Source organism: Catharus ustulatus, chromosome 7 (assembly GCF_009819885.2).
Source record: "Catharus ustulatus isolate bCatUst1 chromosome 7, bCatUst1.pri.v2, whole genome shotgun sequence".
NCBI lineage: Eukaryota > Metazoa > Chordata > Aves > Passeriformes > Turdidae > Catharus > Catharus ustulatus.
Window position 1 is genome coordinate 1,569,274 of NC_046227.1, and position 27,878 is coordinate 1,597,151.

At 42.3% G+C, this 27,878-nt stretch overlaps 1 protein-coding gene across 8 annotated transcripts in view; it reads left to right on the forward strand.

Annotated features, from left to right (window-relative positions):
* The first annotated feature begins 839 nt into the window (after positions 1-839).
* AGAP1 (ArfGAP with GTPase domain, ankyrin repeat and PH domain 1) overlaps positions 840-27,878 on the forward strand; it is a 306,094-nt gene continuing 279,055 nt past the window's right edge. For 5 of the 8 annotated variants that reach the window (XM_033064417.1, XM_033064424.1, XM_033064423.1 and 2 more), the window contains exon 1: positions 840-1,071. In XM_033064417.1, the coding sequence (XP_032920308.1) occupies positions 909-1,071 (163 nt within the window). In that variant the 5' untranslated portion in view covers positions 840-908. Of the gene's footprint in view, positions 1,072-24,479; positions 24,723-27,878 lie in introns of those variants that run through there. The other 3 variants (XM_033064419.1, XM_033064420.1, XM_033064421.2) reach the window with 2 other exon arrangements.

Genomic DNA, 27,878 nt, shown 5'->3' on the forward strand with positions numbered 1-27,878 from the left:
CTGACAAGTCGTAGAATTATAGGATGGTTTCAGCTGGAAGGAGCCTTAAGGATCATCCCATCCCATCCCATTCCAACCCCTGCCCTGGGCACTATCCCAGGCTGCTCCAAGCCCCGTCCAATCTGGCCTGGAACACTTCCAGGCCCGGGGCTGCCATTCTTGGCGTGAATGGCGCACTTTGGACACAAATTTTTTACTTTAATCTCTCTCAGGGCTCCAGCGGCAGCGGGGGCCAGACTCACGGCGAGGGCCTCCATCCTTCCCTGCAGAGTGAGCGCTGCGGGGCGTTCGTGCGGGCGGGCCCGGTGTCCCTGAGGGGACACGGAGCGGCGCGACCCCGACCCTCCCTCAGTGCCTCCCTCCGGGACTACATTTCCCGGCGTGCCCGAGGGCGGGGCGGTGCAGGGCCTGCGCGGTGACGTCACCTGGAGGGGGCGTGGCCTGCGCCAGCGTGAAGCGGGCCAAGCGGGGAAGGACGCGGGGCGAGCGCGCGGGAGGGCGCGAGGCCGCGGCGGGGCCCCGACCATTGGCTGCCGCGGGGGCGCGCGCGTGCGGGGGAGGGCCCGGCCATTGGCTGGGGGGGGTGTGCGCGCCGGGGGGGGCGGCAGGACCAGGACCAGGACCGGGACCGGGACCGGAGCCGTAAGGGGCTGAGGAGGCGGCGGGACCGGGACCGCGACCGGGAGCGGGTCCTTCCTCCCTCCCTCCATGGGGCCGGGGGCGGCCCTGCCCCGCCCCGCCGCCGCCGTCGTGAAGTGACAGCGCGCTGCGAGGCCAAGGCGCTGCTGCCGGCCCGGCACGGGGCGGGAGGGGTGTCCGGTAAGTGAGGCGGCGGCGGCGGCCCGGACTCGCCCCCGCCGCCGCCCGGGGGTCTCAGCGTGAAGGGGCCGGAGCGGAGCGGCCGCGCCATGAACTACCAGCAGCAGCTGGCGAACTCGGCAGCCATCCGGGCCGAGATCCAGCGCTTCGAGTCCGTGCACCCCAACATCTACTCCATCTACGAGCTCCTGGAGCGGGTGGAGGAGCCCGTGCTGCAGAACCAGATCCGCGAGCATGTCATTGCCATCGAAGGTGAGACGGTGGCCCCGGCACGGCGGGCACAGGGAGCGAGCGGTGGAGGATGCCCCAAAACCTCCCCCAGCCCCTGGCCCTGCACCCCCCAAAACCTCCCCCAGCCCCTGGCCCTGCACCCCCCAAAACCTCCCCCGCTCTGCTCCCCCGCACCGAACGTCCGCCAGTCGTTCTCCGTCTCAAGCCTCCCCCAGCGCATGGCTCTGTTTATTTTCCCTCAAACCTTTGCTAGCCCGTGGCTCTTTTTGCCCATCCCCAGCCTTTCGCTAGCCCATGGCTGTTTACCCACTCTCCAGACCCTCCCGAGCCCACGGCTCTGGGTTTACCCACCCCTCCCCCAGCCCACGGCTCTGTTTCTTACCCCTCTCCCTCCCTGGTCCCCTGCTTCCCACCCCCATAAATAGCCGTGTCCCCTCCGCCCCGCCTCCTCCATGGCCCTACTGCCCCTCACGCCCCCCGCTACCTCCTTCCCTCCACCTCCCCCAGCCCAGCCTGGGGGGTTCCTGTCCCCCCGTGCCCCCAGCCCATGCCCCGCGGGTCCTTGGGAGCAGCCGCTTCCCCGCTCCGGGCCGCCTGCCCTTCCTCCACCCGTCGTGGCTGCCGTTTTCAGGGAGCCGGAGGTGTTCCGGCTTGGTCCCCATCCTTTCCTCGGCGCTGGGTGGCTCCTCTGTGGGGATTTGTGGGGCTTAGAAGTTGTTTTGCTACTCGTCTGCTGCTGCTGTGCGGGAGAGCAGCGGGCTCCTTCGGGCTGGGTTACGGTGGGAAGGGTGATGCTCGTTTTGCCTGCAGAGGGGTTCGGGAAAATGAAATTTTCTTCGGCGCTCCCTGCAGCATGTGATGGAGACAGTGTGGGCTGTGGTTTGGTGGTGTGAAGTGGGTAAACAAGACGTGCAGCTGGGTTGTGGAGCGGTGTTGGTCTGTGCAGTAGTGTAAAAACAGGTCGGGAGGCAAGATGGAGATAACAGCCCTCTAAGCTTAGATTTATGTGCATCTATCCCCGCAGGAGCACTACAGAGGCTTGAACTGCTTAGGATGCACAAAATAAGGAAAGAAATCACCAGCGTAGTGAAGTCTGCAGATATTTTTTCCTAACTGTTGGAGGAGTTAAAAAGAGCAAACAGTACTGGCTAGGAATATGTATTTTGTGGAGAAATTTATGACTTATTTTGCATTATAACTTGCTGAGCTTCATGTCGTGTGCTTTTTCAACTGGAGTATCCTGTCACTGTTTGGAAGGGATTCAGGGTAGCAGAGTGTGATGTACAGCAGCTGAAATAGACCTGCCTAAAACCATCTTGTGTTGGTGGCCTAGCTGGTCTTTAAATGATATGTAATCAAAAAGTCCCGATGGAAAAGCTGCTATCGAGATTGTTGTCTGAAAGATTTATTTGTGTGCCTCTTGAGCAGTGAAGCTTAAATATACAGACATCGTGGTTCTTGCAGTTAACATTTTGGGTTTAGCGTGTTGTGTGGCGAGGCAGGGAGGCTGGCAGCGCCTGTCACTTACTACAGAGCAATCCCTAAATAAGTTTCTACGTCTGACCAAGTGTGTGGTGGAGATTTGTGCATATTCTCTGTTTTATTAGTCACTGCTGAGATTATGGTGTGGGGCTGTCTTCTCCTGTGAGTACTTTGCCTTTTCTTTCCTCTTCTGAGGAGTTTAAAACTTACCACTATATCTAGTGGGAAGACTGGCACAAGCACTGTCCCTTTCTCTGTGCTGCTGGTGTTTGGATTTTTTCGGGACAGATGATGCCTTCAGCAGAGCATTTTTTTCAAATGGTAATTAATACGTGTTTATGTGATATAAATATGTTTCTGAATAAGATGCTTGGGCTCTAGTGATGTGCCAAGCTGGTGTGAAAGTGGGAGGAGGATGTGAAGCACTGGATGTAGTTATCTCCTTAGCATGTGACTTGTGTTAGTCTTTTCATGTATTAATGATTTCTGTTACCTAACTGTGGCTCAGCTCATTTGTCAATCACAAAGACTTGAAAACCAAAATAGCAGTCTAAAAACATGTTTCAAGAGCTGAGAGGATGAGTAAAACCTTCACAGATAATTTGCTGTCTAACTTTTATTGGACACTGAGTCATGAGAAAGTAGCTCTGATTGATGGGAATGATTTCTCTAGAAAAGGAGGGTATTTCATGTCTTCTGAGGGCTCTTCAACTAGCTCTCATATATTTAAGAATTGAATAGTTACAAGAGTTAGAGGTAAAACAACTCCTCACTCCTTTAGATTACAACTCCACCAGGCTGTATTTATGGTAAACTGCTTTTAGTTAACTCTCTTTTTTTAAAAGCTGATAGCAGCTTTTAAATCCGTGTGGTAGTGCCATGTGTTGCATGTAGGAAAACCAGACATTTTGGTTGTGGTGGTTGCCTTCCAATTTTGCTGCAAAGAGCTTAGTGTTATACTGATACTCCCCAAATGACAAAATGTTTTAACCTCAGGGTACTTGAGGTTCATTGACAGGAACTGTGGTGTGGTTGGCATGTGGCTGCCGTGAGAAAATACGAAGTAACTTCCCGGAAGAGTTCCTTCCACTGCAAGGAGAGCTGTACCCCATAAAGGGAAGAGTATAGACTTGTTAGTTCAGGCTGCTTTAAGCATCAACTCCATCCAACACGTGCTCCTTGAACAGCTTATTTAATACTCTCCTGCTCAAGAGAGGTTTGACAGCTCTGGAGAAGAACATGCTTGGAATCTTAAGCAATTTGGGACTTTGAGTGAAGTAGAGTTCCTATTACTGATTCCTAGAATTTTCTTGTCTATGTAGAGAGGCACTGTCTTTCCAGCACTTTGGATTTTATTGCAACGTAAACCCTCTTTCTCTTTACATTTGGAGGAGTTCTTTCATTTGGAGTTCATAAGGAGTGTCTAGGCATACTTGCTGGACCAAAGACTATTGAATTAATCTGAAATTGAAACTCCCCTTTCAGCAGCAGTTGTTTATATTCAGGTACAAATGTGCTATCGAATATGAAGAGCGCAGATGCTAAACTGGGTGCTAAATTAATTTGTCCGTACTTTTTGCACATAGATTTCTTGCCTTGTGTTGTTCTAAGTTACATGTGATTCTGCATAGAACAGTTCTGTATGACAGTGCTTCATTAGTTTTTCCTCAGTGGTTAAAGATGCTAAAGTAACAAGTGGCCTGCTTCCAGGTTCTTGCATGTCTCAGAGTTTCAGAGTTAACAGTTCAAAAGCATACACTTCTTCTGTATTTTTTGTAGGAAATTCATCCTAAGTAGCCAAACAGTTACTTAGACTGCTATATTAGTTTAATAACAGTGTAGTTAATATTATTAGGCTGCTACACAGACTTTACTGTAGTAAAATCTGCCTTCGCGTGTTCTGTAGCTCACGTCACTGCTTGATCAACATGAAACATTTCTTATATCAAGTATGTTGTGTGCTCAGAAAAAGGGAGAGAACATATGAATTGCCTTCAGTGGTCTTTAAGTTACTGAGAGTATCTCGAGGTTCCACAGTGTGATGATGTGCAGGGGTAGGTAATAGCTGAATATGTCAGTTCCAGTGTCACCATCCAGGTTGAGACTAGCACTATATTTTTATAAACTTTAGCAAGATGAAAAACCAAGGTGGTGAAAAACTTAATTTTTACTCATTCACAAAAAGACTTCAAAACACTTGAGCTAAGATGTTGTACACATCTTTAATAGTCTGTAAAAATACTAATATACTTAGTACTAAAATGCTGATGCAGCAGGTGTTGAGCATCTCAAGTAGTTTATTTAATTAAGGGGAAATAATTGCTTTAATTGGTAAGAATGCCATACCAGACATGCAGGTATGAATTGCTGTGTTCCAGAGCATTTTCTGATCTTTATTCTAGTCTTTCTGTTAAAAATAAATTTTGAAAAAGCATGTTGTAAATGCTAGTTTTAATTTTGAAATTATGATTATTAAGTGATTATCAAGAAATAATCTAAGCCTTAAGGAAAGTGTGAGATTGTACATTTGGAAATAACTTGCTCAAGGCAGTGCAAAGCTACACGGGGAAGTGTGTGGGTGGGAGAAGGTGCAAACCTTGCTTTATTTTTTTTATTCTGGTCACTTTTAAAAGTGCTGTTTACTGAAAATAAAGTCATTTAGGGTGGAGCTAAAACCAAGTACACGAGCCTCAGAGGCATCTAATTGTTGTAGCTATCCAATTTTGCAGCCCCTTGAATGCTGGTATTGTTTGGGTATGTTGAGCACAGTGTTACAGGAGGAGTAATACTTAGTCTTGGAGCTGAAGCAGCAGTGTTGCCTTAACACTTCTGTTGCTATTGAAGGCTGAGACAAATAACTTGAAGAATGGATGTGCTGTGAAAGCATTGCTTTCTCTAGGCAAATATAAGACCACAACTGTTCAAGGGCAGCTTAGACAGGGCTTGAAGCAACCTGGGATAGTGGAAGGTGTCCCCACCCACAGCAGGAGTTGGAATGGGATGGGGGCTTAAAGGTCCCTTCCAACGCAGACCATTCTGGGATTCTCTGGGTCCTTGTTATATTATTTCAGTACATCAAAAGAATGATGACATAGTTCAGATATTTAGGCATCACTGACCAAAGCTGAAGAAACCCCCAGATATCACACAAGACAATTGCATCTTGAAACCGTAATAGCAATTGGCCTCTTTGAGTTATTGTTATGTTTGCATCTTGGAACTGTGGCTCAAACTGTGTAATTTGACAGGATCAATCTGGTTTTCTAAACAACCACCTTGTTCCGGATTTCTGGGTGAGCACAACAGAGCATGGCAATGTGTTATTTTTGCTGGTTTGCTGGGGGATTAAATTGGGGTGATTCAGGTGTGGGGAATCTGCCCACATAGGTGGTGAGTAAGTGTATCCAGGTAAATTCTGAGCTTGCATAAACACAGTAAGCACTGACTCGGGTGAGGATTGTTTCCTGTAACAGTCAAAGCAACGTGTTGGGGACAAGTCTCTTAATGCCCTTTTCTGCTGACTGTGCACGTATGCCTTTGTGCCCTGAGCTGTTAACCCGGCTCAAAGGTAACATACTGAGGGTGCTGAGGCCCAGGCACAGGGTGCCCAGAGAAGCTGTGGCTGCCCCTGGGTCCCTGGAAGTGTCCAAGGCCAGGTTGGATATGGCTTGGAGCGACCTGGGATAACGGGAAGTGTCCCTGCCTGTGGCAGAGTTTGGAATTGGATGATCTTCCACACCATACCATTCTGTAGACCTCCAGTGTGAAGAAATTGTGAAATGCAGTGCATGTTTTACTGTTTGTGTGGCTCCTATGCAGATGAAAAAATACTTCTTTTTAATGTGGAACATGTCAGACTGCAGCATGTGGGTAAACAAGAAGATTCAAATGCTTGATACTAATTGTACTTGCATGGCAAACTAAAAACTAGGTTTGATAGTTGTGTCTGAAGTTCCTGCAATGTCTTGTTCTGGCTTTAAATTATATGCTTTGCTGCTATTCTCTGCAAAAGCTGCATGATTAAGTATCAGATGCCTTTGAGCAAGCTCAGAAGAGTTACAGATGAAGAGGAAAGCCTTAAACCATTGACTTGTGAGCATAACTTCTTTCCCTGGGGCAAAAATGGAGACCTGCTGTGGATCAGCTGATGTTGATGGAGCAAGTGTGTTGTGAGGCTTTAGAGTTTTCAGGGAGTGTGCCGGCCTTCTCCCACCGTTTGCTTTGGGGGATTAGTTGAAAGCAGCAGGCAGTAATGCTGATACAAGAGATCGTGCTGCTGTGTATACACATCACTGTTTTTATTTCTATTTAAATTGGCAAATGAGTCCTACTCCCTAAGAGGGGGCACTCGGCAGTGCAGCAGATAGGACTTTGGATTTGCTTTTATTCAGCTCAGGCACTCGGGAAAAGGAAACACTTTGGAAGCTGAGTGGCTGTGTTTGTGTTCAGCATTGTACTGAGCAGTAACAAAATGGCAATTGTGGTTTCCGAAAGGTGACATCGGTGCTCCAGCCAAGTGTCTTCACAAGACTTATTTTCCAATTAGGAAAAGTGCTTCTTTTCCAGCACTTGAAGTAGCCATGGTCTTAGCCTTAACTTTGCCACCTGAAGGAATAGGTTTGTATCTTTGAAAATGCTGTGAAAACCAAGGTGGGAATATGAGGTATGTCATTAATTGCTAATAATTTTCAGGCTACAGTATATTTGTAAGTGAAATTAAAAAATCCCATGTAATTTTTGGCTAATGAGAGAGGCTTGGAGTAGTGCCAGGCAGTTGAACAACTCCCCAGACTTCAGGAATACTCTGTTCTCTACTGCGTCACCACTGGGATTGGTTTTGTCCTTACCAATAAGCAAGGTGAATGGTAGTGTCGATATTTTTGGCAAATCTTTGAAGAAAAAGGTAATGTAAGCGCCAAAAAAAAAATCTCAGAACTCAGTTGCATCTCAACTGTGTGACCTTTTGCTGACAGTGCATTTCAAACATCTCTTTTTGCAACTGTTAGTTTTTATGTGAAGGGTTTTCAGTGTGACCTTTGTACACATGGCTTTACATCAGTTGTGGAACAAATCCAAAATGATTGCTTAGTAATCTACAGTGGATAAAGTTTTCTGTTCTGAGACAGCAAGTGGTATATTCAATAGTTTTGATAATCCTGATGTCTGTGGGAGTGAGAGATTTGTCTTCTGTTATATTAGTTTTTGTCCTTGACTGCCTTCAAGTACTGTTTGTACTTTTGTGTCACCTGTACTGAGGGAGAACTGTGGCTCAGCTTCTCTTTTGTGTTCTTGCCTGTCCTCACACCATGAAATGGAGCAAAGGCAGCGCCAGATGTGGACCAGTTGGGAAGCTGCTGATTTTTGATGTAAAGACTCTTGTGATTTCTATATGGAGACTGAAAAGGAGGATGATTTTAACTCAGTATTTCCTCGTGTCTGTAAGGAGAGACTTTTCAACTACTTCCTAGTAGGTTTTGATCTGAAGTTGTTTGCAGATAATTTGTGTTTCTCTTGTGATTGTGCTAAGGTTATAAATGCAGCATGAATCTTGTGATCCATGTTAGAAATAAGGTCACTAAGGTCTAAGACATCTCACTTAGATGTCTTTTGGCTACCAGGAATCTATGATTTCTTCGGAAGTTTGTTTTATATTTTGATTCTGAGGTGGAAACAGTGAGGATGTCAGGTTTCCTTGGTGGAGGTGGTGAGTCTGTTGTGGGCAGCTGGCAATTCCAAAACCCTCTGGAAGTATTTAATAATTTTTTTTCTTAAGTGGGTGGAAGCAGATGTGTTACTTAATCAGTGTGTGCACGTTCAGCCTCATTAATGCAGTTTCAGGATCCTGACTAATCTATTTGGAGCCTGCATAGTGGTACAGATGATGGAGTGTTAAGATAGTGGTGCATTTCTAAACCAGAGAATGACTTGTTCTTTCACTTTTTCTTTCTTACTGCTTAAATATGCTTCAGTTAACCACTTCAGGAAGCCAGAACTAAAACCACAGGGTTGATCTGTGTGAAAGATGCAATTTCAAAGTTTCCTTTGTAGCTTCACTAGTTTACATAGTTGGATAATGAATGTAAACCAAATGATGAGACAGTTACTTTGGTAATTTTCCCTTTTATCCTAAAGAAAGATACAGGCAAGCAAAGGGACTCTGAGGAACACTGGAGTTGAATCTATAGCTTTGGTTGCATTGCTTTGTGTTTGTCTGTAAAAAGCTTAAACTTTTCAATTTTTTTTTTCATTATTTTTAAGTTGATTGAGGAAATATTTGTAGCTTAGACCAAATCAATGCTCAACATGACTTAACTCAAAACCTCGAGTTGAACTTGGTAGTGCTTACATTTTCTACTAAACTAAAACCACAGATGTTGTTTCCTTTAGTAAATTTTCTATTAATTCTACCACTGTCTCTATAATTTACAACTGTCTTTTTCAGTACCAGCATGAAGGAGGAATGACACAGGCAGTCAGTCACTGTTGCAGGGTTTTGTAGCATCAGTAGTCGGTGATACAGACACAGTAGGCTGGGGTGTGAGATCCTCATCTTTGTTTGAGCTGCTCATGCTCAGCAGAGCAGCCAGGATGCCTGTCTTCTAGGTATCACAGCAACTGTGCTCTCCAGAGGAAATATGCTAAAAGCATGGCACTGGGATGCCCAGACAGCAATCATTTAAATGGATCCTATTTAACCTGGTAAGTGCTGGTGTGTCTCAGTTAACCCCTTGTGTGCCAGGAACTGTTTGCATCACATCTCAACTAAGGTGCCTGGCATGTGGATTTGGAGAAGGCCAGTGTGTGGACAAATGAGGAATTTTGTGCCTGATTAGAATAATCTTGGACTTGAAAATTTCATTGTATGTGTTGAAGACATTTTATGTCTATTTTGCTAATTTTCCCTACATTTCCCCCCAGTGTCTGTGGAACCCTTTGTTATAACATCTCTAACAGCAAGAAGTTGTGTTGGGGATGTTTAGATTGGATTTTAGGAAAAGGTTCTTCCCCCAGAGGGTGCTGGGCACTGCCCAGGCTCTCCAGGGAATGGGCACAGCCCCAAGGCTGCCAGAGCTCCAGGAGGGTTTGGACACTGCTCCCAGGGATGCACAGTGGGGGATTGTTGGGGTGTCTGTGCAGGGACAGAGGTTGGACTCTGTGATCTTTGTGGATCAGGATTATTCCAGCTCAGGAGATTCTGTGGTTCAGAAGGGTGACCTTGCTGTGCAATATCAGACAGTGTTTTGTTAGCTGCTGTTTTTCATCCAGCAGTGAATTTTCTCAAAGATACACCAGCCAAACTCAGGAAAACGCTTCATAACTAGGAAGGTGAGGAAAGAGATTGAAATGTCTAAAGCTGTGAGTGGATTGTTAAACATGAAGTTGAAATATATGTCCAAGTCCAGGAAACAATCTTAAGTAGGCTTGCCCAGAAACTTAGGGAGGGTAGTTTCAGAGCTATGTAAATACATTATAGGATCTAGGAGTGTTCTCAAAGCATAAAAGTGATTGTGGCTTTGCAGTTTAAATCTGCTGCTGTGAACTAGGTTAACAGGTGCAAATTGATGGAATCGTCCTTTTCCTTCCTGCTTTCTACACTGTCACAGCCAGAATTACTCATTCAGTGAAATTCCTTGAGGTGGCTTGAATGTTTATAGTAATTTTCATGTCTCAAGGCAAAAATCAGGTCATCCCTCAGCTTTTCTGTGGCAGCTGTAGCACATGAATGCAGCCAGGAAATCCATAAAGCCAACTTAGAGCAGTAGGAACTGAAGGCACTTCTTGTCATAGACTTGGCCTAGCAAATTACCTGTGTTGCTTTCAAAAAGTTCATCTGACTACAGGGTGCCATCCTTTCCAAGGATGTCTTGGAAACTTACTGCATCCATTTCACCATTTCCAATGCTGGAATAGTAAGAAGGAGTAACTGAGCTGCCATTGGATGTTAGGTTTGAATACTGATGTCTTTTCTTTTGTATATTTTACGTAATGGTCTGAGTTAGGCTTCAATGACTGATTTCCTCCTGATGTGCAAAGATAAAACATTAACTAATGTTAGGTCATAGTAAACTGATACAGCCCTTGTACAGCTCATGGATAGGCCTGGTAGGTGTTTATATTTAGGTAAGGTGGCATGACATGACAAATTTGGCCTGATAAGAAATAATCAAAAGTCAGAGATAGGAGCTTACTATCACTGAAGTGACATACAGCTTAATATCTGCTGCTGTGGGAGGCAGGTTATGAAGCAGGTATGGAGAGAAAGATGGGCTGTATATCTCTGATTTGGATCACTGTTTAAGCACTAAAACTAGAATGAGAGCTTGGAAAATCTTAACAGATGTGGGTATTTGTGACGATTCTGATGTTGTTATGAATTGCACCATCTCTGTTTGTGGCCAGGAGGTGTTATTGGTTGTGCTGCCAAGGGTACAATTGTCAGCTATCAAGGTTAATAAATAATGACAATGAAGGAAAATAATGTACTATTGCTGTCATGAACATAAAATCAATGATGTAGCAGAGTTTAAAAATGCTTTTGTAGTAAAGCTTTGCTCATATTTTCAATACATGCTAAAGAACTACTAGGATTATTTTCTTTCTACTGTGATAAAGCTGAGTAATAGTTTTCCTTCATAAAATTAGTTTTGGATTGCTGTTCAGGTTTGGGGTTGAAAGACCTCTGTGGGTCCCTGGGCCAGCGTCTGAGCCCCTGCACAGGGTGGTGACATGAATGATGGATGATGGAACTGTAGGAATTGACAGTTCTGCTGGTATGTTCTGAATACAGCAGAAATCTGTAGCTGCAGCCTGAGTGCAGGTGGGACCTTGCTGAAGTGGTTTATCACTTTTCTGTGGCAGTTCTGTTACTTGAATGGCAATCTGTAGCTCCAACCTTGGAGCTGAGTAAATGAAAGCAGGGAGGAACAGAAACAAGCTGAGGAAAACGATCCTTATACCCTGAGGCAACTCATCCATTTCGTCCCGTTTCATTATTTTTCTCATGCAAAATAAGAGTCTAATTTTAACCTTCGTTAATTAAGCTTCAAAAATGCCTCACCGCTCTGAGGTTGTGGCATTTAATAGCATCTGGATGTTGGAAGGATCTGGCTATTGACTTAGTTGAAAATGAAATTTAAGTAGGATGGGGCACAGCTTGCTGGAGAAAGCTGTGCTGAATACCCAGGTGTGACCTCTGAGCTGGGGGGAGGGATGTGTGTCGCTATCTGGGTGCCAGGTGATCAATATTTACAGCAGACACCTGCCTTGATAGCTGCTTAATATCTGATAAAAGTAGTATTTTAGCAGAGTCAGGAGCCCTGCGGTGCTTCCAGAAACACATTACTTCTCTGGGAATATTTTGCTTACTGGAACATCTTGCATGCCGCATAATAGGATTCAATCAGAGGGTTGCTGGTTTGATTTATGATGCTAATTGGCGTGGTAGTTGATGTGAACTGCATGTACTAATTGCTCACTTGCTAATCCTCTCCAAATTATCTGACAAAAGCTTTTAGGATGGAGCATTATGTGTGTTTTAAAACTGGTCTGCAGACAAATGTAAACAATTGGTGGCCCTTGTTTTGCTTTAAATGCTGAATTCAAGTGCTGGTCCATTTTAGTCACTGTAATGTTAAAGGGGAAATTCAGTGGCTTTCATGTAGTCTCGTTGTTGTTCTTAAATCTGTGGGATTTAAACAACAGCTGAAAAAATATTCCAGAACATGCTTTTCCTCTGCCCCTTCAAGCTGGAAAATTACCATCATCTGTATGGTAATAATTGTTACATGGTTGTTATCTATAGGGTGAAGGCAGAATATGTCTGTGCAGCTTTAGGTAATGGAAAACACGGTGTGCCATGTGAATTGGTGGTGATGTCAGTGCAGCATGAAAACATAAGGAAAATAAAATATTCACGCAGTGTTGGGATAATGAAGGTATTTTGGCTGTGATTCTGGTGGAGGATGTATGCTTGGACTATTTCACTGTACAAACCAATCAAGTTTAACATAAGCCAGAGAGATTTTGTATTTCAAGGCTGATAGGGAGAATCCTGATATTAGGTTATGGAATGCAGTAGTCAAAAGAGATGACTTTTACCTTTTCTTAAGTAAGGTAAGAGCTGTTTCAGGAGGGAGCTGATTCCTCAGATTGAGGATTGTACAGGCTGCTCTCTATGTGAATGGGGAGGATTGCTTTGCTTCTGTAACATATTGGATTAAAGTGGGTCTTTGACAAAATGAACATTAATCTATCTCAAACTTAATATTTCAAGGTGATTTAGACACTTTAATCATATCAAGTTTTCTAATTTGAGCCTGACTGGCTTGCTCTCACAGCAAGCACTGAAATAAGATTACAGACAGCTGAAAGAAATTAGTCAATTTGGAAGCAAAAAGCATTTAAATACAGGTGTTTGGCTGTGATTTGAATATAGCCTGTCAACAGCAAGAGGCAGAATACCTCAGTGACCTAAAAAGTGCAAATATGTCCCTTTAGGGATTACTTGTTGTTAGGTAATGACATATTATTAAAATTAAAGCTCACATTTATATCCCTTAATTTGCTAACTAGGCCAATAGCTTTTAAAAACTTGGTGGATAAATGGGGAAAACGAATTTTGTCAGGATTTGTAGGGATGCAGGTAGCTGCTGGTGATGTTTTGGATGATGATTTTTTAAAATTAATATGTAAATAAGGTGGTGTACTCAGGCTGAACCAGCTACTGCTAGACGCTTGAATACAAATACCATCATCTTGGAAGAAAACAACACTGGAGTGTTTTAGAAGTTGTCTGTTATTCCTGAATTCCAGTGAAAGGTGTTGTCGGAGGAACCTGTGTTACCATGCAACGTGGAGACATTTCTCCTCCTTGTCTGACATTCTGCAGCTGGTTTTGTGTAGTTCTCATGCTGTTTCTCTACTCAGCAGATGGAAATACTGCCTACTAGGTAAGTGGTGATATCTGATAAAAGCTGGTGAGTGATGCCACATTAGGGAAATGAAATATGGATAAATAGATCCAATTACAAATGGGATTAGATCTTTTTCAAACAAGATCATTGGGGCTGTAATTAAAAAATACCAATCCAAAACAACAAGCTGCTACAAACAGGGATGAACACAGTTTTATGAATCTATGTTCTCCCTGAGTATGAACTGTGTCTGTTATCTCTGCATCTCATTTACCTCTGTGAACTTGATGACATCAATAAAAAGCCTGCTCCTACCTACCTGTCAGCAGAAACAGGACATTTATTGTCCTCAGGGTAATATATTCCCAGGATAGGGATTAAGGTGCAGGTTTCACTGGGAATAGTGTGTGTAGAACACTACAGGGTGCCAGAAAAACCCTCTACAACCCTGTGACTTTGGGTAGGTTTGTGCTGTACTCTTGGGTCTGTGGGCTGAGTGATGGATCTGCCATGAGGATCACCACTGGGTTGAGGAAAATTATTACCTGTGGGCATAAGAGGCACTTTTTGCACATTCAAATCAAGAACAAGTGCGGTGGGCTTGAGCTTGAAGGTGCCGGATTGAAATTTGCATGAAGGTCTAGAAAAGAAGCAGTGATGGCAACAGGATGATATTGAACTGTCCTCCAGGTTTTGTACTGCCAAATTATTATTGTATTACCATCCCATAAAGACGCAAATAAAAAAGTAAAAATTAGACATGTCTAATTTTAGTCCAGTTTTTAAAGCAGAACATAAAACCTGAGTCTTAGGAGGTAGTACAATAAGCATCTTGAAAATGTTGCCTCTGAACTGAAGCCCAGTGTGGTTGCTGCTGGTCCTGGAGCTTGAATCAGTTGCTAAAAATTTACATCGAGATGTGTCTGACTGCAACCCAAAACACCTGAGTGAAAACAAATGGGCTTCAAAAACATGGGAGCTGTGTAGGAGAGAGGTCTAGTAGATTTGATCTCCTTGGGAATGTGGACAAGTAGAAGCTCTGATGCTGATGAGGGATGTGACATGGAAAATCATAATGGAGAGAGAGCGTGGGTTTTGTTTTCTAGCTGTAATGGCTTGTAAATAATTCCTATGGAGCTGTAAAAATGGATTTTAATGGTCAAGATAGCTGTATATGCTTGAGATATCGGATAGTGAGTGGTTTCCTCACTTGCAGGAAGCATTTTTTCCTCAGTGTTTGCTTCCAGCAGGACAAACAGGCCATTGAAACATAGGTGATGGCTGGAATGCAGCAGCTTCAGTGTGCATTGCTTTTACTCTCCCAGACTTCTGGAGCGCTTGCAGGCTGCTGGCTTCTGGAAATAAAAAGAAGCCAAATTCTTGTAGCACTCAAGGACAAGCAGCTGTTCTGGGAGACTTTGAGATAGGAGCTAAAATGACATAACTTGAGAGTTTTGAAGGCTTCTAGATTATCACTTTCACGTGCTTGAAAGGGGTAAAGGGGTTTCCTGGATCTGATTCTGCTTCTGGTCCCTGTGATTGCCAACTTTCAGACTAATTTCTGTGTTTGGACATTTATATTTGCTATGTAATAGTGTGCTGCTGATGTAAAAGCAAATATTTTTAACTGCTTGGCACTTGTTTAATTTGCATCTTCCATCCACTTGTCAGCAAATGTATGAATTTGCAGTTAACTTTACCTGTTTAAAATAAAACCCAGTGTATTAATTCCCTTAAAAACAACAGTAAATCAAATTGCTTGTATTTATGTTGCATTCAAGATAGAGCTGATGTGGAGTATTCATAAGAAGGAATAGATAAGGGCCCTTGGTAATGACAAATTGTATTACAAGGTTGAAATAACTGAGATTGAAAATCAGTTCTGTTTTCTGTAATTTTTTCATCCAGGGGCTCACTTGCATAAAGGCAAAAACTGTTTTAGCTTCTGCTCTTTGTTTACTCTTGAGGAGGTGGAAGCTTTGTGTTGAGGAAAGGACACAGGGTTTGTTGTCTTGTAACATGTGGCTGATTGCTAATCTTATGGAAATGATGTATTGAGCAGATGAGACCTGATTAATAATAAATAAAGATGCTGAGAGTGATTGGGGTGGGGGGAGGAATTAAGCTTTCATTTTAATTCTTTTTAAACCCCCACAGAGTAAAGCCTCTTTAAGCTAGTCAGGTAAGCAAAGTCTGTAACCTGAGGATTATATTATTCTGCTCCTTTGTGCCTTAGAATTACTACAACCTCCATTCAACTTGAATTCAAAATGAGGTGATGTGCTGCTTGATTCCCAGGTTGGATTTAGCTGAAAATAATACTAGGAATGTGCAAGACTTGAGGTAAAGTTGAGCAGCAGAATGTAAACTTGCTAAAAACAGATGCAGATCTTCACGGTCTTCTGAGAGTTTAGGAGTGGGTGAGCCTGTGATCTGCAATTTGCTGTTGCAGAGCTGATCGGTGTTGGAGAGCTCTTGGCTCTGTTCGGTGAATTGCTGTCTTAGACCTAAATGTGCTTTTCCTCAAGGAGCAGAAGCAGGGTAGGATGCTGCACAGAAACTCTTGCTGCTTTACACCTGGGCTCTAAAATAATTTCCAGGTCCTAACAAGCTCGAACCTGTTTCTCTGGGAGAGAAGGTCCTTCCAACCCAGACTATTAAGGAAAGGAAATCTAGTCTTCATTCTAAACTTTTGATTAACCTTGACTATGCAGAGTTGTTCTTTTTTGGAGGATGGTCAGGTTAGAGACTTGTGAGTGAAAGAGACAGTTTGTTACAGTCTCAACACCCACTGTAGAGGAGAAGAAAGGATTTCTCTAAGTTGGAAATTCTGCACTGTGTCCTAGGCTTGAGTGCAATCAGGAGCGTGTTCCTGAAGTCAAGTTGTTGTCTTATGCTAATGCCGCTCGGTGTTGGCTACTTTGCGTGGTGTAATCTGAGTAATTTTGTGATTAATGGGTGACTGTGCTAATCCCTTAATGTTGAGATAATTGCAGCACTTAGAGGAGCAACTGTTGGCCAAAACATGCAATTAAGTTTTTTGCATTGGGCAAACTGCACTTTGTGGAAAGTTGTTATTTATCCCCAAGTTCATGGGTGCTGGAGTCCCAAGTACGTTTGGCTGGGTGTCCTTTCACTCAGTCCCTCTTCCCTGTCTGTCTGCATTACAAAATCAGAGGGCTCTGTAGCTGATTCCCTCTGTCAGTGCATCTGAGAAACCACGGAGTGCTGTGGAGATGAGAAATTCTGCCAATATAAACTTTCCATGGAAACATTTATCAGGAAATTTCACTGAATGAAAAAATAAGCTAACAGGCCAGCACAGATCAGCCTTCTCATGTTGTCCTAATACTTCCTTTTCACTAACCTGATAGTGAGGTGTTTGAGTTGCCTGATAAGGGATGAGTGCAGGTACAGCCCAGGCAGAGCAGCACCCTGCTCAAGCCATCCATCTTCAGCTTTTCAGACATGTGAGCTTGTATTTCAGTGGAAAACAGGCTTTTAGTACAAGTTGCATTTGCATCACAAGTTACAATGCTTTAGTGAAAGATTCTCAGCATTGCTGAACAATCACCCGTGTAATTTTCACCTTTTATTTTTAAGATATTTGTCAGGGGTTAGGAACTTGAAGCGTTAAGTGCTTGTGAGCAGAATGCACAATTCACAGGATTTCAGGGTAAATCAATGAGTTCTTTGCTGTTGTACTTGCAGTAAAACTATGAGTGTTGGAAGTTTCATTTACCTTATTTTCTAAATAGTCAGCGTTCAGACTCTGTGCTGAGAGTTTAGTTTTTTGATTATAGAAGTACTCATTGGGGAAAAATGGTCTAACTGCGATGTTTGCAACTAATACTGTGCTGCGTTTTTGTGCAGTTTCTTTCTACTTGTTCTGGCTGTAGCCTTCCTAAAACCTGTGATTCTTATGTTGATACTCTCAAATTCTAAAATCTAAACTTGCAGAAAAATGTTGCAATGATGGAAGAGCTGCAAATTTTGAACAGTGTTGCCAAATCCAAGGCAATCTGATTTCTAAAGTGATACTCTTGAATATCCAGAGCATGCAAACAGGAGGAAGTTTTCTCTTACAAAGTTTGTGTCCTTTGGGGAGTGAGAGACATCTGAGACAAATCTGTTGACAAAACGTTATTGAATTTCTTCTAGGTAGCTATTAACTATTGTATAACTTTTTTTGTGTGAGGACCACTCTGGTTTAAAAAGATTTAATTCAGGCTGTGCATTCAGAATTTCTACCTTGTATTGATTTTTTTTGCCCAGAGATGGAAAAATGGCTTGGAGGTGTGAGTGAAACACCACATCTGCTGCTTTGACAGTGGCAGGGAGATCTCACTGAAGAGGTAACACTGTCAGTCAGTGTGAATCTTTATTGATGAGTGTTGTTAGACACCTCAGCAGTTCAGTAAAAAATACTTATCCCTATTAAACTCAAGCACCTTCCAGATAACTTGGATCTTAATTTCTAGGTGAGGTTTAAAGAAAACACATTCTGACTTACTGCTGGGAGCATTGGCCTTTTAAAAATGCATGTAGCTAGCAGCTTGTGCTAATTTTAGATCGTGTGTTCTTGAAATGCCAGTAGTAGCTACATGCTTAATAAAACTGAAAATAAAGGGACTTTTCACTCCCTGGAAGATGTGTAAGAAACCAGGGTGGTTTGGAGCAGTTTTGTGTTGTATTCCATGGTGGTTGAGGCTTAGGAGTTCTCAACTGATTTGCCCACATGTTTCTGTTCAGATTCAAGTAACTGCCCAGGCTGTGCAAGCTTCAGGCAGTGTAGCTATGCCAGAATGTGTATTAAATGCAAGTCCTAATCCTGTGGGACAAGGGTCAGCATGTTGGAAGTGACCTCTGTGTTGGCATCCAGAGGAAAATGTAGTGGGAATTAATCTAACAAGTGCATTTGTCCTGGAAGTTGAACCACTTCACTGAAAGCTTATTTCAGTTTGCAATAATTCACTGTTTGCCTAAGAGAATTAGGATTTTCATTTGTCATGAACCAGAGTGAAGAATTATATAGCAGGTTGCTACTGGTTTATGTCTGAACATAATTTTGAATAATTCTTGCTTGGATTCTGGCACTGTTAGTGTGAAACCTGGCTGAAACAACCATTGCCTGTGTTACTGCAGTTGCAGAACTTCCCAGCTTTGTGGGGGGAGTGTTTACAAACACTGGTGATAACGCCCCGTTTTCCTAGACTGAGAGAAATAAAAGCTTTGGAAATGACATCCTTTTCCTAATGGCAGGAGCTGAAGTGGCAGTGTTTCTCCTGGTTTAAATGTGATCTGGGTGAGCAGAGGGTTGGGTGCTCCTCCTCAGGGCCACTGCCTTTGATAATTTTAATTATTTGTCGTATAATTCAAGGTAACTTTTTCCTCAGGTTGCCTAGAAAGAAACACTCGCTATTCAGAACTGGTTTTTATTCATCTCTGTCTAGGACAACACAGGATTATCACCAGGTGTTTGTAAATAGACAGACAGTGTGTATTGAACACTTAAATCTGATCAAGTGCTTGATCCTGTAATCACTCACAGTGATTATCTTTACAAACAAATCTGCAAAACACTATTTTATTTCCTAGAAATCACATAGCAAGCAAGCAGGACTGATGCTTTGTTTATCAACAGGAAGTGTTTTCTGGTGGAAATATTTCATTTGGCACTGGAAATGTGGCTCGGTTTGGTTTGTTTGTGAGCTCAGCCAGATGGACAGGACCGAGCACTGAACAGTATGAGTTGTTTATTTTCTGGCTGAGCCATAACACTGCAGAAGTCCCCAGTCTTTGTTGTTTCAGGCCATAACAGATTTGGGCACCTTCAGGTTGTTCAGAAAGCAGAGCTGTGATCTGTGTGCTGATCAGGGGCAGCAATCGATTTCCTTGGCTGCTGGCTGCTACTCAGAGCTAATTTTTATTTCACTGGGTTTTGTGGATCTGCAGAATTCCTTCACTCTTTAGTCATGTCTCAGATCGATTGGGACTGAGGCACTTGGAGAAGGTTTTAAGCAAAACAATGGTACTTTTTAGGACTTGGTCATATGCTTACTTGGCTGCAACTGTTGCAAGATGATAACTGCAATAATAAATATTGCAAAGAAATTGGATCTTTTTGCATTCTCTGAGCAGTTATGAGAAGGACTTCATTAGATTTCTGGGAAAGACATGAAGATCAGTCTTGTGGCTGAACTGGGAGAAAAGCATTTGACTTTGGCCTACTAACTGCAGTATAAAGAATTTATATTGACTTTGAGCAACTGAACTGAACTATAAAAAGTCATAATACCAGGGGAGTTCTGTACTGGTTGTTTGGTTTTTTCAGAAATGACAGAATCAGGCTAATAATTAAAGCTTTGCCTAGGAGGAGTGACAATTGCTATGGAAGGATCTCAGATGCTTCTTTTTAAACAGTATGAGACCAAGCCAAGGAGCTGATACTCAACTCTGAATTAGTGTTTTCAGCTTATGCTTATAACTGAAAAAAAGAGTACACCAGCATGTTAAAAGGTCAGTAAGAATTTGATTTCTTTATTTGCTTTAAGACTCAACTATAAGAGCTTTTTACCTTTTGCTTTGTTAGAAATAATGAGTTGGTGATGTTAAAGACAGCTGCTTGAAAAATAACTTTGCTTATTGGTTTACAGGTCAACCGTTTGATTTTTTTGATCTGAAATTCAGACAGTTAGTGAAATGAAAACAAGTGAAGGGACCCCAGCTTGCTGCCCATGTGATGGAACAGGGAGAATCCCAGGCAGGAAAGGAAAAAGGCGTCTAATTGTTAAATAACTGGAGGCTACTACCTTAATGATTGCCCTCTTATTCTTGGAAGGACCTTCTAATGAAGGTAAGATCTGTAAGGTGCCTCCTTTGTGCTAACAGCTGGGATGGAGACAGGCTGTGGTTCTCCACAAAATCTTTAGGAGGTTTCAGGTTTTTATGAGTGTTTATTTGCATGGGAGGGCAGATGATAAGCAGAGAACTGAAAAGGGAGGTGGGCTGCTGTCCAAGCTAATAAATACACTCAGAAAAGTAATTAGGGTTTGTATGGAAGGGGAAAAGTGAGGTGCATCTGCAGCCACTGGCTCAGGAGTTTATTAGTGTGAGAGATGAATTATTGAAGGCAGATGTTCCCAGAGCATTCTCTAGCTCTATGCTAATGGAAAAGGTGATGATTAACATGAGTTGGTTGATAGCTGAGGAGGAAATGCAAAAATCATCTTAAACTACCAGGAATTGCTGCTCTTTAGAGTAGATTCCAGTGAGGGGTCACTTCAGTACAACCTCAACTTACCTTAAATTGAACTAGCTTTCCTTGAATTCTTGTCCCTTTCATAATTTTTTTTTTTTTAATTGGTGAAGTTGTCATTCCAAAACAAAAATGCCATTAAATTAATCCCATGTCTTCTCCATAAATGAACTCTGTTACAGGGGAATTCCCCACATTAGGATAAGGTAAAGATTATGGGGTGCAGGCTGTGAGTTGGCTGTGCCAAATGTAATATGGATCAATTCAACGAATAAAATAAATTAATTAATTTCAAAATAATTTTCTTGGCAAATTCCTGAATCTTGCATTTCAGTAGACTTTGGAAATAGCATAATATACTATGTTTCATAATAATCTAGATCTGTCTCACTGACTTGTTCTCATATTAAAAAAAATTAAAATTGCATCAACTACTTTTTCAATATCTCTTTGTTCACATTGGGAGTGAATTTCTTTGACAAACTGCTTTGAGTGAGACATGCTCTGGCAGACAGCTTCAAAAATAGAGCTCTGCTAACACCTAGGTTTTAGCATAACAATGGCTGATGGATGAAAACAGTTGAAATATTGATGTGAAGTGTAAGCCAGGATGGTGAAAAAAGGATCTCTAGTATGTATAGATACAAAATGAAAATGTATGTAAAATGTAAAGCAAAATCATGCCATTTTGGAATAACACACAAGATACCTGTCTGCCACTCCCGTTGAGTAGAATATCCGAAGCTTTTAAAAGGTTAGATTGGAGCTTTGTAATAAAAAGATAACTACACAGAATGGATTGTGCTGACCATTGCCCAAGACTTGCTGCTCCTAGGGCCTCATTTTTGCCCATGTAATTGATTTAGGTCACACTGAAAGGCTGCAGTATTTTGAGGATAAGCTGCTCAGTTCATGACTGTGTGTTCTGTGGTTTGCCTCTCATCCAAGGCATCTGTGGGAAGTGAGGGTTGGATATGGTGGCTACAAATGCACTTGGAAAGCAGAGCTCCAAACAAACCCATGGTTTAATTCTGCCTGACCTCTGGGGCTAAAGCAGCCAAGTGCCTCTGCCTGTTCTTTGGAAGTCTGTGTTGAGCAGGAGTGCAACTGATGTGGGGAAGCAAGATGATTTAAAACTTGAAATAGCTGGTTCAGAATTCTTCTGTGAGGGTGGGCAGGCCCTGGCACGGGGTGCCCAGGGAAGCTGTGGCTGCCCCTGGATCCCTGGAAGTGTCCCAGACCAGGCTGGACAGGGCTTGGAAGTGGAAGGTGCCCCTGCCTGTGGCAGGGTGTGGAATAAGGTGGGCTTTAGTGTCCCTTCCAGCCCAGACCATTCCCTGATAAAGTGTTTGTTATGTCTTGTGTATGGAAAACGGAAAAGAAAGCTTTGCTGTGAGGATGGGGGCATGTGCAAGAGCTGAAGTTGTTGCTCGAAGATTAGCCCTGCAGGTGTTTTCCTGTAGCTTAAACCAACGCTTTGCTGGATCAACAAATGCCAACAAACAGCCAAAGGAGTGAATAAACAATGCTGAGTAATAGCTGAACTACATTTATCAGATTATAATAACTGGAAAGCCTTTTAAAGAATGATGAGAGCTTAATTCTGTTGGGTTGGCTGATGCTATAATGTTCTGATGATCAGCTATAAAATAATTCCAGCAAGGAGGAATCAATTTTCCTAACTGATAACTAATGAAATCACTACCTCCTTCTTGGGAAGGTTTTCAAAAGGCTTACTGAAGTAACTGATATAACTGAAAAAAATCCAGAGAGTGTTTAGACCTAGATAATTATAGATCGTTATCAAACTGAATAAAATCTTCCGTGGTTGACCATGACTGCTTTAAAGACATTAAGCAAAGTCTTACGATGTAACACTTGCTAAAGGGTTCAAAATTAGTCAAATGGTGATAATTGAAGAGTAATGTGAAAAGAGAGCATTTTGAACATGTTTTCAGCTAGAATTAAGTAGTAGCTCTGAGTCAATCAATCTTCTGGCATGGCTTTTATACTATGGAAACTAAAAAGCCAGACTTGAACCAGTAACACCTGGATAAGTAGAAACTGAATAGAGGAACAAGACTGAAGAACTGATTGAACTTGCTTTCCTCTAGAAGTTGGTGTATTAAGTTTCATCTAATTTAATTTAACAAATGTAAAGGTATTACGGGTGTTTTGTACAAAGGATGGAGGGTAATGGGAGTATTTGTTAGCTTGTATATTTTTAAAAAATACTGTAAATGGAGATTGCAATCAGACAGAGTTCTTTTGAATAATGTTGATTACATTGAAAAGAATCTGTGGGGCATTTGTAATCTGAGGAGTGAATAGACAGAAGGCAAAGTTCTGTGGGATCCTTCTATTCATTTTTCTGAGTTAAACAGATAGGTATCTTATAGCCTGTGTGCTATTATAAATAACTGAGGTCCAATTTTACTTTCTTGCTGTGTATTACAGAACTAGTTAAGGTACAATGCATATACTTTATTTGAGCTGAAATCTGCATGAACACCATTCTGAGAATAGAGGGAGAAAGGAATAAAGAAAGGGACCTACACAAGGGATTTTTTTAATGAAAGAAGAGAATATGGTTTCTGCTTTAAGTTGCCTTATGCCTCTCCAGTGTGTTTTGGTTTGTGTTTCTGATCCCCTCTGTTCCACTTTGAACCATCTGAGGTGTGCATTGTTTAAAAGCAGAAGATGGAAGGTGCAGAGATCAAGTTCTCTTTGTCAAGGAAAGTACATTTGGTACAAGTGGAGAAACTTGTGAATCATGACAAGATTTAGCTTGATCTGCATTTTATAGCCAGACCAGTTAGTGGTGGATGTTAATGAAATATCCCTGCTACAGTTAGTACAGACTGGCTGATCCATAGCAAGCCTCAGTGATCCTGGCTTCATTTCCCTGCTTCAATTTGCTATTCATAAAACTGGAAGTCCCAGGCTTGGCTTGCCCTTCGGTGCTTTGTAAATTTGAGACTTTGCAAATATCAGTAGCTGGAAAGAGGCTGTAACTACTTGAACAAAACTTGACTGACATATGAACAAGATGGATCCGCTGAAGGCTTATTGCCAAGCGTGGATTTGTACTTAAGAGGATGTAATTGCATGGACTTTGTACTGGATTGTTTGACAGATTAAATTTCTATGATAGTGTGAGATAACAGGAGGTCACAGTCCAAGAATAAGGTTCTGAAGAGTATGTATTCACAGCTGGGGTGCTAATCTGATTAATTGAAAGCTGATTCAATTCCTAATAAATTCATGTTGTTGGATCCAAGAGTGTCAGTGCCAGTTGTCAATGCCAGCTGTGTGTGTGTATCTGTGCATTGAGAATGGTCTTTTGCACTGAAGCTGGGAGAATCTGACAGCATCTAAAGCTTGAGGTAACCACAGCTGGCATGCAAGGTTATGCTAAAAAAAAAAAAAAAGGTTGTTTGGGGATTTTTACCCTGGTTATCAGGCTAAGAACTACACTGATATCGGGCAGCCTTTCACTGTCGGATATGGACCGCAGTATAAATCTGTCTGGCTGTGGCATTAAGGAAATAGGAGGTCTTAGCTGTGGCACTTGGTCAGTGGTGCTGGCTATGAGCACATGGGCTCTGCTAGCAGCTGGTGCTCTATTTTAAGAGCCCCCGAGGAGCAGTGATCCCAAAGTGTTGATCTGCTGCCTCTTAGTGCATGGGAGAGCCCAGCCTGGGCACGGGGAAGTCACAGCCTCTTCCTGCAGTTCCAGCACCATGCTGGAAATGGGGGCACCTGGGAGCTCTGCCTCTTATGTAAGAGCAGGAAATTATTGCCTGGGATGATGTAAAAGCAGCTGTAAAAGGAGCTCTGGGTGGCTGAAATTGGCACCTCAGAGAGCTCTATTCTTCTCTGACTGAAGCCTTGATGATGTGCTTGAAGCAGCATAGGTGCATCTGAGCAGTGCACTGGCTGATTTCTGCACCTTGCTTTTTTGGGAAGGATGTTATTTGCTGCAAAGGAACTGGAAGAAGATGGCATTTCGAATATAGGTATGGTGTTTTTCAGCTTTCAGTCCAGTTTCTGTTCTGGAATAATGTCTTTGAGCAGGTTTCCTATTTAGAAACAGGCATTTTATGACTGATTTTTAAGTGATGTATTAATGAAGGATTGCTTGGAACACAAACAAGTTGATCTTGCCAGAAATATTCAGGCAGGTACCTTGCAGCTGGATCTGATGAAAATGCAGTCCTCTCTGTAGGTATTCAGCTCATGTCATGTGACAGGGAGATGTGTTTGGTAGAGAGAAATTTAATTTAAGAAACCCCATTAAGTGGATTGTGGGGTAGATGCAGTAATTCAATAAGCTGAAGTGATTAATTCGCATTCCTGATAATTTTCAAGACGCTCTTTTTGCAGTGCAGGTAATTTCAAATTTGTACATAAGGTTTTTGCTTGTGCAATTGGTAACCTGGAGATGTGGCTAATATTAGAGGCTTTCTGAAAATCAGTGAGATGTAGCTATTGCTTTAGGTTGTGCAGAAAGCAATAAGGTTCTGTGAAGTCTCCTGAAAGCCGGGATAAACAAACATTGTTACGGTTAGAGAGAAGCTCTGGAATGAAAACCCTGGAGGAACAGACTAATTTTCTATTAAAAACATCTGAAGAAAGGTAATGATCTGTACAAGTGGAATGTTTGGAAACAGTTAATTAAATTAATTAACGTGTCCTCTTTGCTCATCTGAAAAAAAGCTTTTAGGAAGGACTGCAGACATCTGCAGTGCTTTTTAATATTTGATGGGCTTCTACAATTCTCCTTACAGAAAATTCATGACCTGCTCTATTTCTGTGAGGCTGCTTCAGTGAGAGCATGATGGAGATAAGTCAGACGGATTCCTTATCTTCCTGTTGAGACACCGAATCTTCTGCTGCAGACTTACTTAGTGTTTTCTTCTCATGTTTGTGAGCTTTCCACCAATAGCTAATTTTTAGGGATCTGAAACTGAATGACTTGCCCAGGATGCTGCTTCTGCTGGTGTCTGGAATGAGTGCTTTGGTCAGGCAGAGCTTCACTGCCTGCCTGTTAGGATTCTTATTGTAAAGAGGATATTGTGAGGGTTTAGCAAAAACCTGAGCAGCAGCTCAGCATGACTTGTGTAAAGAGAAAATGCAGTGCAAGTAGATGCAATAAAATGAATGCTAAATGTAACAGGCTTCAAAACATGATGCTTTCAGTTTGACAAAGTCATGAAGACCCAAACTCCTGACAGTCTGTGGGGCCTGTAATCCTCCATGGTGATGTGCTTCCCTTTGCTTTCCTTACTGTCTGGCAAAGGAAACCTCATTGAAATTTGATTTCTCCTCATACTGAAAACTTCTATAGAAACCTCCTGAAAGCATTTTTTTGGTGATAATGTTTGGTTAAAGCAAAAACCACACTATTTCTAAAATGTTTGAAAAGAACTGCTTAGTCATATTTTTTTTTCTGAGTGAGCAAAACAGGAAGTTTACACAGTAAAACCCTCACTTCTCAAAGCTGTTTATTTTTTATTGAACCCTACTTAGAGGTATCTTGTGTGTAATGTAGCCGCAAGATGAGATCAAGTTTTAGTGGTGGGGAATGTGAATTTTTGGCATTTTACATTACGGTGATAATCATAATTTTAGACTACCCAAAATCTGCTCTAAACCCCAGTGTCCAACCTGGGACACTTCCAGGGATCCAGGGACAGCCACAGCTTCCCTGGGCGACCTGTGTCAGGGCCTCCCCACCTTCCCAGGGAACAATTCCTTCCCAGTATCCCATCCATCCCTGCCCTCTGGCAGTCGTAGCCATTCCCTGTGTCCTGTCCCTCCATTCCTTGTCCCCAGTCTCTCTCCAGCTCTCCTGGAGCCCCTTTAGGCCCTGGAAGGGGCTCTGAGCTCTCCCTGGAGCTTTTCTTCCCCAGGCTTAAGACACTCATTCTATAGGAAATCCTTGGAATCCAAGTGTTTGGGTTCATGGCACAGCTGTGATGGTAGCAGCTTCTTCCCCTGTAGAGTCAAAATGAATACATGGACTATATTGCCATCTGGGAAATGTATTTTTAGGGGAGTGGGGGTTTAGGAGGGTTTAGCAGGTTAAATAAAAGAGTTAAATTGTTTATAATAGAGTCTCAGTATTTGCACTGAAGAGTTCAAGTGCCTGATGTTATTTGTGTGCTCTAAGCATCTCTGAGTTACTTTAATATCCTTGTATTTTGTCTTCAGGTAGTTAAAAATTAGCAAAATTAAACTTTTGACTGGCAGGACTGACTGCTGTGGTTTCACTGTTCCTGAGCATGGAATCATTAAGGTTGGAAAAGACCTCTAAGAGCATCAAGTTCAGCCTTTGGCCAGTCACCACCTTGTCAAGCAGACCAGAACACTGAGTGCCCCATCCAGAGACAATCCTAATCCTGCAGTGACATTAATTTGAGCTTGTTTTCAGAAATATTTTCTATGAAGAACATCTGAAAATATAGTGGTAGCAGTTAAGATTCAGTTAATGTCTGCAAATGTGTCTCAATGTTAAATTAGGGGATAATGAAAATGTGATGTGACAAAAACTTTGTCATTGCTGATGAATAAACTTCATATGTATAACACAAAAATTGATACCTGTGCTTTTAAGGATCTTAACTTCAGGGGTTTTTTTCTTCAGGGAGTATCCACATTAAAAGTGGCCTTTTTTGGAGTTCAGATGTGTTGTAAGCCTTAGGCATATTGTTGTTATCCCAGGAGCAAGAGGTACTAGTAAATGCAAAGGTGGTGATAATGAGCAGTGCTCCTTGTCTGCTGATAGAGCTGATAATACACAAAATTCATGACTTTGCTTCAAGCAGTCTCTTTGGGGAGACAGAAATAAGCAAACCTCTTAAAAAAACCCAGTATAGTAGCAGCAACAGCAACAAAAAACACCCTACATAAATGCCACTGCCAAACTGTTCCATTTTCTGCTTTTGGAATTAAGCACTAATTAGCTTCTGCCCAATATGAACTCATCTGAGCTTGGTACCAGTCAAAACAACATAATTTTGTAATGTTAATAACACAAGAAAAAACATTGGGCTCTTGGTAAATATAAATAAATGCTGGTGGTATTTACTGTATTTGGAATTGCAACTAGTGTGTTCCACTGTCAGCTTTTATAAAAAGGTGAGATACAGGGCTCTGCAGGATTTTCCTGA